Below are 13,976 nucleotides of genomic sequence, written 5' to 3' on the forward strand. Positions count from 1 at the left end.
ACGATGCAAGGAAATCAATAGCGTAACTTTTTTCAAAGATCCACACTTTCAGCGGTTTGTAAGGGCGTCAAAAATTTGAGTTTGTTTGATTTTAAGAGGAAAGACCTATGAATTTAAAATTTTAAATGAATATTAGTTACAACACGAGAAAATCAATGCCCTAAATTTTTTTTTAACGAATTTAATTTTATGTTTAAAATTAAAATTCCTTTATTTATGAACCAAGAGACTTAAAATTTAAAACAAATATTTGCTTAGAGAAGGGAAAATGAATGGCGTAGATTTTCTTCAGAAGGTTGACTTGCATAGGGGTTCGACGGGACGTAAAAAATTGAAATTTTCACGTCTTTGATCTTAAAACTGCGTAACATTTGATCCGACGACATAATACCCGCGACAAAGTACTTGCGACAAAATACCAGAAAACCAAAATACCTACGACAAAATACTCGCAAGCCAAAATATCTATAAATAAGTTCCTAGGGTAACTAGTTCAGTCTGTGTCCACCCACCAGTTAATGACCAGTAATTATCAATAATTTTTAAATTTAATTAAAAGTTATTATTTACTTGTAAATGCAATCTTACATTTCTGTATTGTTATTAAATCACAAAGAATCAAAGTAATTTATACAATTATCATTATAAATAATTAAAATTAGATAGAGGTTTGAAGAGTTTTTAGAGAAATACTGAATTTCAACATAAACGTTTGACAAAAATCATTTTTGAAAACTGTGTATTGCAATAGTACACCATGGTGTACTTTATTACTGTGCTCAGCCAGTGAATGACCGATAAGTCATTTATTGGTAAGTCAGAAATTTATCAAGCCCCGTGAATGACCGTGTATTTGTTTTTATTTGTTTCTTGATTTTATAAGTAAAAGCCGCCTTTCAATTCAGGTAAACTTTTTGTTAAGTTAAAATCAATGGAAAATTTCTAATATTGGCCAAATTTCATATCATAACCGGTGACAGAAATTCGAGTATTATTTTAGGGTTAAAAATTATTCGGAATGATTAAAAATTTTACATTCTGACTTTTTTACACTATTAAAAATGATTTGATATGATTGGTCGTGAAATTTCAAAAATGATTTGCATGATTCTAAAGGATTAAAAATGATTAAATAATTAATCTTTTTTAATTCTATCAAATGATTTTGTTTAATCATGGTACTTTGAGTGCCAGAAAAAAAAAAAAAAATAAGACTGTAGAAGAATAAGATTAAATTTATAGAATCAAAAAAAAACATTAAATAATCGTGTAAAATTAACGATATGTGATCAAACTTGAACAAAAAGGCCATTCGGCAGCCGAAATGGACGTTGATTTCTCCTTATTTGGTTATTTTGACCTTTCAAATGAACATACCGAGAAATCTTGATAATGTACGATAAACAAAACCTTATAGAGAATAATATTATTAAAATGAGTAAAAAAGCTATATTAGTATTACCATCATATTACTATCATCAGTAATATTGCACCACTTATGATGCGAAGCATTAGAGAGTGATTTACTATTATTCTTGTTGTTGATAAATTACACTATTCGTATACTCTCAATTAAACAAAATTGGATATAACCGCTTGAATTAATATGTTTTGATTTTAAAAATGTTCGACAGCAATAATATGAACGGTTTCATGAATTTATTAAAAAGTAGGAGAACTAATGCAATAGCTAACTTTCGAAAATTTCAAAGAGTAAATGATAAAATGATAAAATTTTTCAAAATTTGCGTCATGACGACCAATACAATAGTTAGATTTCAATGAAATCTGCTAAAAATTAATATAACTTCAATAAATAAATGGTTAAATCGATAAGTTGTAAAGCGGAAATTTTAGGCAATCGAGCGAGCTTTCACATAGAATAAACAAGAATGAGATATCTCTTTCCGTTTAAAAGTTACATCCAGTTAAATCGATAATTTTTTTTTTTTAATTTTCCCAAATTTCAATTAACCATAACTTCTAAACTTATTGGCTGAATTGGCTCATCTTCAAACCTATCGGAAGTAATCGTCCATAGAATAGGTACACTAAAATTCATAAAGATCGGTGTGAATTGAGGATGCTATCGATAAAGAACGGTGTGTTAAATAAATAACTTTTTGCAAAATGGTTTAAATAAAAAAACTCAAAGAATAAAAAAGTTTCGCTATTCCATGGACTTTTAGTAAAAAACTACAAATCATTTTTTGGAAAAATTTTTCCGCGTTATTTTTGAGTTTTAAAACTTTAATGTCTTTTTCCGAAAATCATGCATGTTTCGATTTTCCTGAAAATTTGTGACAACAAACTACTATCTATTTCACAACTTTTCAGGTGGTTCCGGTCATGGGACCTCCGTGGCTACTATTTTTTTTCGATTATTGAAAATTGAAATAATTTTTTTTTCGCTATAAATTATTATCCGTACCGATTTTTTGACATTGTGCGCTTGATTTTCGTACATATTAAAAATTGATTTCGATATTTTTTGTTCTGAGTAGGGATTTAAAAACAGTAAGCAAAAGTTAATTACGGAAAGTAGAGCAGTTGAAAAATTACAGTATCTACAGTAAAAATAGGCCTTTCGGGCGAAAATCTTTAAACATCAAAGCTTAAACTGTAATTTTAGAAATTTCTTATAGTATTAAAATTACTGCAATTTTGAGCAGCAAATTTTACAGTTTAAATCGACAATTTCGAGTTTGAAACTGTATTAGTTGTTATTTCTGGATACAAATGCAATTTTTACAGTTTCAGACTCGGAGTGCTTTACTACTATACGAAACTGTAATTTGTTAACTGCTCTTTTTTCCGTGACGCTATTTATAAGCAGTTATGATAAATGTTTTTAATTATTTAGAATCAACTATTTCGAAGCAAAAAAAAACATAAGATTTGCTATACAATTCAGCTAAGACCATTACAGGAGCTCAAAAATATCATATAATTATTCGAAAAATCGACGGAGCTATATTAACTAAGGAGTACTCTAGTTCATAAAACAATCGGTAATGTAAAATTTTAAAAAGAACACGGAAATAGTAAAAAACGTTTTTAATACAGTTTCGTCGCTTTTTCGAATAATTATATGGGTGACACGACATTTGACCCGAAGACAAAATACCCACGACAAAATACCCGCGACAAAATACCCGACGACAAAATACCCGATGCCAAAATACCCGACGACAAAATACCCGATGCCGAAATACCCGACGAGAAAATACCCGCAAACCAAAACACCCCCGACAAAACACCCGCAATCTAAAACTTTCGCCACACGGTGTGATGCTTTTTGGGACCAAGATAATTCATCCCGAGAATCAATTAAAAATAAAAAAAAGAACGGAGAAAAAAATATCTTTGTTTTTTTTTTCCGTGAAATAAGAGTATCTCAATAAGGGGGTCCAGGGGCAAAGCCCCGGTAGGGTTCAGGGACCTAGTGGAACTTTTGGTATTTTTTATGTGTGGATATATTTTTGTAACTGCACACACAAAATTCGTGAAAAAAGGGCGCGATGTTTCACACCCTGTTGTGTGTGGATACATTGATTTAATTTCACACACACGAAATTCGTGAAAAAAAGACGCTATTTTTCACACTTTTTTATGTGTGGGTACATTTTTTTAATTGCACACACTAAAGTCGTATTTAATAATAATAATAGTTATTAGTATTATATGTTAATAATAATTGTTATTAGTATTTTATTTTTTCGTGAAAAAAAAATGTATAATTAAAAAAATTAATTATTTGCCGTCGGGTATTTTGTCGCGGGTATTTTGGTTTGCGGGTGTTTTGTCGTCGGGTATTTTGTCATCGGGTATTTTGTCATCGGGTATTTTGTCGCGGGTATTTTGGTTTGCGGGTATTTTGTCGTGGGTATTTTGTCGCGGGTATTTCGTCTTCGGGTCAAATGTTACGTAGCCAATTATATGATATTTTTGAGCTTCTGTAATGATCTTAGCTAAATTGTATAGCAAATATAATGGTTCTATTGCTTCAAAATAGTTGATTCTCAATAAATAAAAACATTTAATATAACTGCTCATAAATAGCATTAACTTTTGTTTACTGTTTTTAAATCCCTACTCAAAACAAAAAATATCGAAATCAATTTTTAATATGTACGAAAATCAAGTGCACAATGTCAAAAAATCGGTACGGATAATAATTTATAGCGAAAAAAAAATTATTTCAATTTTCAATAATCGAAAAAAAATAGTAGCCACGGAGGTCCCATGAGCGGAACCACCTGAAAAGGTGTGGAATAGACAGTAGTTTGTTGTCACAAATTTTCAGGAAAATCGAAACATGCATGATTTTCAGAAAAAGACATTAAAGTTTTAAAACTCAAAAATAACGCGGAAAAATTTTTCCAAAAAATGATTTGTAGTTTTTTACCAAAAGTACATGGGATAGCGAAACTTTTTTCTTCTTTGGGTTTTTTTATTTAAACCATTTTGCAAAAAGTTATAAGCAAAAAACCATGAAAAGAGCGGTTTTTTTGGAAATTTCATTTCTTTTGGACAAATGATAACAAAAATCTCAAAATATAGGAGGATGAGTTTTTTGATGAGTACTAAAAAATATCAAAAAATGACGGAAATTAAAAATTATAATTCTTAAAACCGTTTAATTTGGCGTGGAATGCCCCATATATATTATGACAAAGTGTTCAGCTTGCCAAGTCTGGTCGCACCTAGTATTATGGTCGAATAATAGGGCGCCACTGGAAGATGGACTCGGCCTTCCAGAACCGGATGTTAAGTTAATTTTTATTTAGAGAATCAGGGTCGTTCGTAAATTTTGTATTTTTGTGAGAGAGGAGAGGAATAGTGAACAGGCTGAAATAAATTTATTTAAAACTTAATTCCGATTTTTTAATAATTAAGCACCTTGCTTATTATTTATTTAACCTTTTATAACAATTCATATACTTATGACAATCTAATATTCTTATGACAAACTAACTTATGACAAACTCATTATCTCGTCTCCCAGACGGTTGCTTATGACAAACTAAATCTCGCTCCCTGGACGTTTTCCTTATGACAAAACTAGATATCGTCCCCTGGACGTTTTTCACACACTCCCACACACACATACGTTAAAAAACCGTCTCCTGGACGTTAAACCTTAATAATCTGTTCCCTGGACATTAACCTTATTTTTACCATTAAAATCGTCCCCTGTACGTTAAATCTTACTATAACTAAAAATCCCCTGGGTGTGTCTTAATTTTGTCCACCGGACCTTAATCACAGACACAGTTTTCCTTACACTAAATTGACTCTACAAATTAATTGACTCTATTTTTAACATTACTCAGTAAATTTTTCACTTAAATTTTACAATTCCAAATTCTCAATTAATTATTTAATTTTTGTTTAACATAATTTACTAATTAATTAATTTTAACACTTATAAATTTCCACTTTAATTTGTCATTTAACCATTCACATTATTCTCAATTTATTCATTAATTAATTAAATTTTCCAGGCATAAAATTTTTACTATTTAATTCGCCACAACTAATATTTATTAATAACTTCTAATTTATAATTTTCTCACTAATAATTTTGACAATTAAATTTAATTCACTCACAAAATAATCCGTTTCTCAATTTTACTCAAAATTTAATTTACCATGATTCTAGCGTCTTTTTGAACTTCAATTTATTTAAATATTTATTTAATTCTACTTAAAATTAATTTATAATTAAGTTACGACTAGAATTCATTTACAATTTGACTAGAAATTCGGCCATAGAGTTGGCGTCACTCAGGCCCTGAATTTTACCGACGGAGTTGAGATAATTTCTTGTTTAAGAATTAATTCAGCCACTGGAATAAATTCCGGCCACAATTAATTTATTGACGTTATATAATATTTTATCTAATTAATATTTTACGCGGAAAATTATTTTATTTCGGCCAAAGAACCTGAAATAAATAATTCTGAGTTACAGACGCAATATAGCAAACGAAACGGCACGACAACTTGTGAGAAACACGAGACGCGTATTTGTAATGGCCAACGGCCTTCCACTACGAAATACTTATATAAACCCGACGGAAAGATATCAAGTAATTTAATTATAATTGAATTTAGCCATTGGAATATAAATTCCGGCCAAATTAAAATTATAATTTTACCTCCAATGATCCAAAGACATATGATCCGCGACAATTGATCCTTGCGACGATTCATCCATCGATAAAATGCGTGTTACATGAAAAATTACGCCCTTTTTTCACTAATTTTGTGTGCGTGTAACATAAAAAATATACTCACACACAAATTAGTGAAAAAAGGGCGTAATTTTTCATGTTACACGCATTTTATCGACGGATCAATCGTCGCAAGGATCAATTGTCGCGGATTAATTGTCGCGGATCAATTGTCCTCGGATCATCGGTCGTGTCACCAATTATTTGATAGTATTTGTTTTGACCTAAGTTAATTAGCGTCCTGCCATTGTCGTCGTCTGAACAATTCTGTTCATTCCACGTTCTACAGTCACTTTTATATTTTCATTCCCCCAATTCTGGTTCACTCCCGGAAACTTAGACTAGGGGAGTGGCGAATGTTCGGGTCTTAGCGATCATGCGACACCCGGTGACAAGTCGCAACATTAACTCGCATCTTACGAGGTCGTTGGCTGGTTACCGGTAGGAAACGAAATTCAAATTCAAATCATTCATTTTATTGTCCGGAGACACACATACAGCGTTTGTGTTAACGAAATACTTGACGAGTGACGTCAGAATATTCTTACACGGCGAGGCGACAAGACTGCTGTTGCGAATGAGACACAGATAATCCGTGATTCTCAGAATTGCTCAAATGAAATAAAATAGAATAAAAATAATACTTTATTTTGGTAACGCGTTCCATAACACTATCATACAAATATGACGCGTAATTGATTATTTAATTAATTTGTCACGTACGCACTTCACTTATTTATTAACAGATCGGTTGCACACTTTGTTCAGTTTTAGCGCCGAGGCTTTGTCTTGTTCACTTGTTCACGAAAGCGGTTATTGTCGGTCGAAATTATTTGTCGCAAGTAATTGTTCGTTGATCAAACTTAGATTGGTCGTTTTAGTCGTAAATCGCGTTATTCAATAGTCGGGATCAAAATTTCCTCATGTTACAATATATTAAAACGGTGTGCCTTCTCCTCGAGGTTGATAGCCACGAGGGCAGGCACCCGTCCGATTAAAGCCGATCCATCCAGGCTTCCTTTTTTTACTGTATACTTACAATCACTGTGTTACTTCCGTTTATTTAAATAAAACATTTGTTTAAATTAATTAGTTGGTTTTAATGATTTATATTATCACCTCAACCACTAAATTGGTGACCCTGACGTGATCTCTTTTGGAGAGCAGCGTCGAACACAAGTATTACACAATTTATAAAATTTCGTGAGTTCTCGCATAATTTTTTGCCGTGAATATTTTGTCGCGTTGTCGATTAATCGGCAAGACCGTGATTTTTCATTCACAGTTATTTTTGTGTGGATTTATTTATTAATTAGTACAGTGAATTTTTTGTCATTGTGCAGTTTTTCATATTTTATCACCGCTGGTGCATTGCGGGGCATCTTACGGACGTTATGCCGCATCAGTGTTGATTCGAGGGACCTTTAGTGCGAATTGAATAGTACTAAAAGTTTTTGCGCGCTGAAAATAAAATTGCCTATTTCGTGCAGTGTCGCATTAAATTTTTTGGTAGCTACGTCATCGGAAATAGTTTCGAGGATTAAGCAAGAGAGTCAGCCAAACATTCCTGAGTGACGAGTCATCGCTGGATACGTAGTAAAATTAAAATAATATAATTTTCGGTGCAGGTGATATTGTTATTTGAAATATTATTTTTATATTTTATATTTCAAAATGTACGCATCCGCCCCAGAGGTACTCGCTGCTTTGCTCGAGCAACTTGCACTGTTGACTGCCGAGTATCGCGAAATGCTTACTCAGGAGCAACTTCCAAATACATGATCCAGAGCATACCGACACCGTCGTCCTCGGAAAGTTAAAAAATTCGACTATTGCTGGTATCATTTCAAACATGGTAAAAATGCCTGATCGTGCATTCCTGGTTGCAAATGGCAGGGAAACTCAAACGAGAATCAGTAGAGGTGGCTAATGATTCTCAATCGATTCCTCGCCGCCTGCTTATCCGAGACCGAACTACAGGAACGGAATATCTTGTCGATTCCGGCTCCAATTTATCTGTCTTTCCACGTGGCTGGCTGAAATCAATTAGTACACCCATAGGTTATCGATTGTATGCCGCAAACGGCTCGATAATTCAAACCTATGGTCTAAAGTCGTTAACATTGAACCTTGGACTTCGCCGTGACTTCTCATGGAATTTTATCATTGCTGACGTCACTAAACCGATTATAGGTGCAGACTTCCTAAGTCATTTTGACTTACTAGTCGACCTAAAGCGAAAATGCCTTCGTGATGGCATCACTGGTTTATTGACACCCGGAAATTCTCATACGACATCGGCAGAAACTAATATTAAAGCAGTCGATGGTAATTCTGCGTATATGGAATTATTAAAAGAATTTACCGATATTACAAGACCCGATGCTACTCAGCGTCAATCAAAAAAACATTCAACGGTGCATCATATCCGAACGTCACCTGGACAGCCAGTTTCGTGCAAAGCAAGACGCCTGGCTCCAGATAAGTTTAAAATCGCACAAACAGAGTTCCGAAAAATGATCGAGGAAGGCATTTGCAGACCATCCAACAGCGCCTGGGCTTCACCACTTCATTTAGCGCGGAAGAAGTCCGGAGAATGGAGGCCGTGCGGTGATTACTGACCGCTTAACGACAGAACACTCATCGATAAATATTCATTGCGATATCTCGACGACTTTGCCGCATTTTTACATGGTAAAAACATATTTTCAGTAGTCGATTTTGCAAAGGCTTTTTTGCAAATACCCGTTGCACTGGAGGAGGTGCCGAAAACGGCGATAATTACACCGTTCGGACTATTCGAGTTCCGGTTTATGACGTTTGGGCTTAAAAACGCGGCTCAAACGTTTTAACGATTTATTGACGAGGTCACTCGTGACCTTGAATTCGTCTTTCCGTACATTGACGATATTTTAATCGCATCTACCGACGAAAAACAACACATGGAGCATCAGAAAATTCTATTCGAGCGTCTCCGTGAATACGGACTGGTAATTAATGTACCAAAATGCCAATTTGGTCTACCGGAAGTAAAATATCTCGGCTATCTCATCACCAAAGATGGAATCAAGCCGTTACCGGAAAAAGTAGAGACTATTGTCAATTTCGAGCCTCCTACCACCGTAAAAGCTCTTCGTCGGTTTCTCGGCACAGTGAATTTCTACAGAAAGATCATCAAGAACGCTGCAGAAATTCTAGCACCGTTAAATAAAATTTTGGAAGGACCCAAAGTCAAAGGCTCATCCTGTCAACTGGACATCTGAACTTCAAGAGTCTTTCAAGTCAGCTAAACGAGCTCTCGCGGATGCTACATTATTGGTACACCCTAAAATCGATGCTGCCTGGGCAATATTCACCGACGCATCCGCACAGAAAGCGGATAACAACTGGCAATCGCTGGCATTTTTCAGTCGAAAAGTGTCCCCGTCGATTCAAAAATTGTCGACATACGACTGCGAGTTGAACGCCATCTACGAAGCTGTTAAAATACTTTCGGCATATTTTCGAAGGCCGGCATGTTACAATCTACACCGATCACAAGCCGCTTCAGCACGCTTACAAACAGCGCACCGAAAGATCATCGCCTTGGCAATTTCGTCGACTTGATTTTATCGGTCAATTTACCACCGATATTCGACATGTGTCGGGTGCCGATAATATTGTCGCTGACACGTTGTCACGCGTCGAAGCAGTATCTACTGCTATAACGTCGTAAGAACTTGCCGACGCTCAACAAACCGACAATGAACTTCAGCAGTTGTTACGTCAAACAACTGCTTTAAATTTAAAGACGATACAACTCGATAACGGACCTGCACTGTATTGTGACACTGTGTCAGGTACAGTGCGTCCATATGTTCCAGAGCCACTGAGAAAGAAGGTGTTTAATTCACTGCACTCGCTAGCTCATCCCGGAAACAAAGGATCATTAAAAATGATCTCCAAACGATACGTCTGGCCATCGATTAATAAAGATTGCCTGGAATGGGCGAAATCCTACATCAATTGCCAGAAAAATAAAATTCCGAGACACGTGTCATCGCCGATCGCCAGTTTTGAACCTCCAACTGCACGATTCGAGCACATACACATCGATCTAGTGTCTTTAAAAGCATCAAGAGGCTTTAACCAGTGTTTAACGATCATCAACCGATTCACGAGGTTTTCTGAGGCTGTCCCGTTATCCAATGAAACCGCAGAAACGATAGCACATGCACTATCGCTGCACTGGATTTTCCGCCACGGAGTACCGAAACGCATTACTTCGGACCAAGGTCCGCAATTCGAATCGTCGTTATTCCAATCGTTGATGAAAGTGTACAGAATAAAAAACCTACATACCACGCCGTATCACCCGCAAGCCAATGGTCTTGTCAAACGTTTACATCGTCAGTTAAAAGCAGCACTTTTGTGTCACGAAGAGTCATGGTATGACGCATTACCAGCCGTTTTGCTCGGCTTACGCGCTGCCTGGAAAGACGACATACAGACGACACCGGCTGAATTAGTGTACAGTGAGCCAATTCGTTTACCTGGTGAGTTACTCACTTCCGGTAACAAAACTTCACCTCATGACACTGTTAACACATTAAAATGTCATTTCAATTCATTAGCACCGGCCGAAATGTCGCGTCACGGCAAGCATTCTGTTTTTTGTTTCAGGAACCTTAGTACTTGCAGCCACGTACTGGTACGGAATGACCAGGTTGGACCATCTTTCTCACCGCCGTACGAGGGTCCATATCGTGTAATAACCCGACACGACAAATATTTCATCGTCGATTTTCGTGGGTGACAAATCGCTATTTCAATAGACAGATTGAAGCCGGTTTACGAGGCGAATCCAATCGACACGACGATGATCATAACAAACTCCCAGCCGAATAACACAGCAACCGAGACCCAAAAACGCCGAGTCCGGTTTAACATTTAAAAATTACGCGATTTAATTATTTTTTTTTTTACATAAAAGTTTTTTTTTACAAAGTAATAATTCACCACTTTATTATATTCATCCATTTAATTATTTATTCATTCATACCATTTGTAAATATTCCCTTACTTTAATTATCGTGTATTAAATTTAAAAAAAAAAACAAAGGGAGTTCTGTAGCGTTGCTACTAAGTGACGCGATCGATAAAATTCGAGTTTCCGTCGAACATCGATTTATTCATTTATCCATCTCTACCACATTGGTGGGGACAATAAGTAATAGACCGTGGGATTGCATACACGCATCCAGGCTTCTTTCTTTTTACTGTATACTTACAATCACTGTGTTACTTCCGTTTATTTGAATAAAACATTTGTTTAAATTAGTTAGTTGGTTTTAATCATTGATATTATCACCTCAACCACTAAATATATATGCCGGATGGTGAGCAGGTAGTTGGGCAGTACCCTTAGTCCTTCCATTATTGTCACTATTATTGGAACTCATTTCTATTTAATTATAAAAATATCAAGTAAACAACAAAATAACTATCGTCACACAAAATTACTCTCAAGGCGATTGTGAACAAATAATTGAAGTATTACAATTTATTGTATACTAAGATGAATATTAGAGTGTTCAATATTCACGAGATAATCGATATTGTAATAACTACACTCAAAACTATTCGGACTATGATATAATATGGTATAACAGTATTCACTAATTCAAAATAGAACTCAATCGTTGGGTTAACAAAGGACGCACGACAGTAAAATTAGACTCGAGAACGAATACACGGTCAGCAGGATAACGCGATACGTTCTCGATTCGTCCTCAACCAGAAGTGAGTACTTTATCATTGCATTCTGTACTCACTCAAAACTTTCTGTCTTTGTCTAAAATACCCAAAAATGAATTATATTATTCTATATTGCATTCTTCACTATCCTCTGACCGTGGCTACGTTTGGTGAGCAGATGCCACTACAAACCTGAGCCTACCGTCATTAAATATTTTACAAGCAACTTACAAAATTTTCCAATCCGATTAAGTTGTAAAAAATATTATTGTTTAGTATTTTTATTAAAATACGAACTAAATGTAGTTGGGATGTCCCCAGAAATACCTGGTCACCGTCCTCAGGTGTCTTTGAAAATGTACCGTTTCAAACAGTGTATAAAGTCCATGCCCGATAGAATATTACAATTTAAAAATTTTCTGCAAATATGATCAATTTACAAGTCTAGTCACATAACAGAAATTCTATCACTTATCAATAATAGTAGTTGAAATAATAATAATCAATAATAGTTGAAAATATAAACTGTGTTCGTGTACACGATGCACAAACCATCAGTCATTATTCCTATTTGCCAAATATTCATACAATCTTACAATCCCTACCAGCTGACGCTCACTATTCCAGGATGTGCCTGTATGCCACATACAGTTGCCACAACTGTTTCCATCACATCATTAGTTGCCCATCGCGCCCTGATCGAACTATTAACATTCCATACAGTTTCCACAACTATTTCCATCACATCATTAGTTGCCCATCGCGCCCTAAGCAAACCAACCAACTCATTTTGCAGTTATGACTACAGTCTAATGCATGTGCATTATTCCAAATTCTTATGTTTAGTTTGCAGTTATGACTACAGCCTGATGCAACTGCGTTATCTTAAGATCTTTTAACAACCCAGGTCCACGACCTGCAGCCCTCAGTGCTAAGCGTCATTGGTGGATACCACTTCATCCAGAGTACCCAACTCAAAATCATCGAATGCTCCTGCCTTTCTCAATTCTAAATTGAAGATTCAATAAGTTCAATAATTTATTTGATGCCGTAAGATGGACGGTGGTGATTTAGGGTTCATCCAGGTCATAAGGTACCAGGTAGGGTACTCTTATGCACCGTAAAGGTATCGGTCTTTGAGAGCGTGGGTTCGAAATACCTATTTCAGAACTCTGTTCCTCATCAATTATCGTTACTATCGTCAACACATACATCCAGTTCGCTGGGAATATGAATCTCAGATATTTTTCTTAACTTATCATGACTATACTTATAGCTTCTCTTATTGCTTAATGATTTTAAATTATAACGATTATTATCAAGTTGTTCTGTTTGCTTGTGCCGTTTTTGATAATTTTGATGAATTTATAAATCTCGAATTTTTGATAAACTGTGTAAGTTTTCATCAATAAATATTTTGTTACGTAAAAAAAAAAGAAGTTTTAAATATTTTTTAAATGTAAGAAACGTCCACTTAAAACTCATCACTGTCACCTAGTGTCTTAGATACCAAAGCTTAATATACTTACACCAACGTCCATACTAATACGACTCAGATATCCTGCAACATTTTATATCCACTAACACATAATAATTAAAAGTTAATAGTTTCTGACTACTTTTAAAAGCATTCCGAGTTATCTCTATATATTGTCATCATTTAATTTGTACTTTCTATATTTTATTTTACTCTTACAGTTGTTAGAAATCATTTAAAACTTACTTGAGACCGGCGATGATCTCCATTGCCGAATTAAAGTTGCCAGTATTCCAGCAGGTTTGAGCGACTCGTAAGAGACAAGAGAGGAAGGCCTGACGCTCTTCGATTGTTGAGCCACTTGTTATTGTGTGGGTAACCCATGAGCTTACCTGCAATCAATAAGCACTTGTTAATTTTTCATATAACACATGCCTAAAATGATCGCCGGTAAATGCATATCATTGGCCTCATATTTTTTTATTAAGTGCTGATCATTTCTGATAGGTCGGATGCAGTGTTCA

General features: G+C 35.1%; 1 protein-coding gene across 1 annotated transcript in view; it reads right to left on the minus strand.

The window, feature by feature from the left end:
- Positions 1–13,976, minus strand: part of LOC130675283 (1-phosphatidylinositol 4,5-bisphosphate phosphodiesterase epsilon-1-like) — a 213,501-nt gene that overhangs the window by 82,758 nt on the left and 116,767 nt on the right. Inside the window, exon 5 of the mRNA XM_057480844.1 lies at positions 13,699–13,844. Within this exon, the coding sequence (XP_057336827.1) occupies positions 13,699–13,721 (23 nt within the window). The 5' untranslated portion in view covers positions 13,722–13,844. The remainder of the gene's footprint in view (positions 1–13,698; positions 13,845–13,976) is intronic.

This window comes from Microplitis mediator, chromosome 10 (assembly GCF_029852145.1).
Source record: "Microplitis mediator isolate UGA2020A chromosome 10, iyMicMedi2.1, whole genome shotgun sequence".
Taxonomy (NCBI): domain Eukaryota; kingdom Metazoa; phylum Arthropoda; class Insecta; order Hymenoptera; family Braconidae; genus Microplitis; species Microplitis mediator.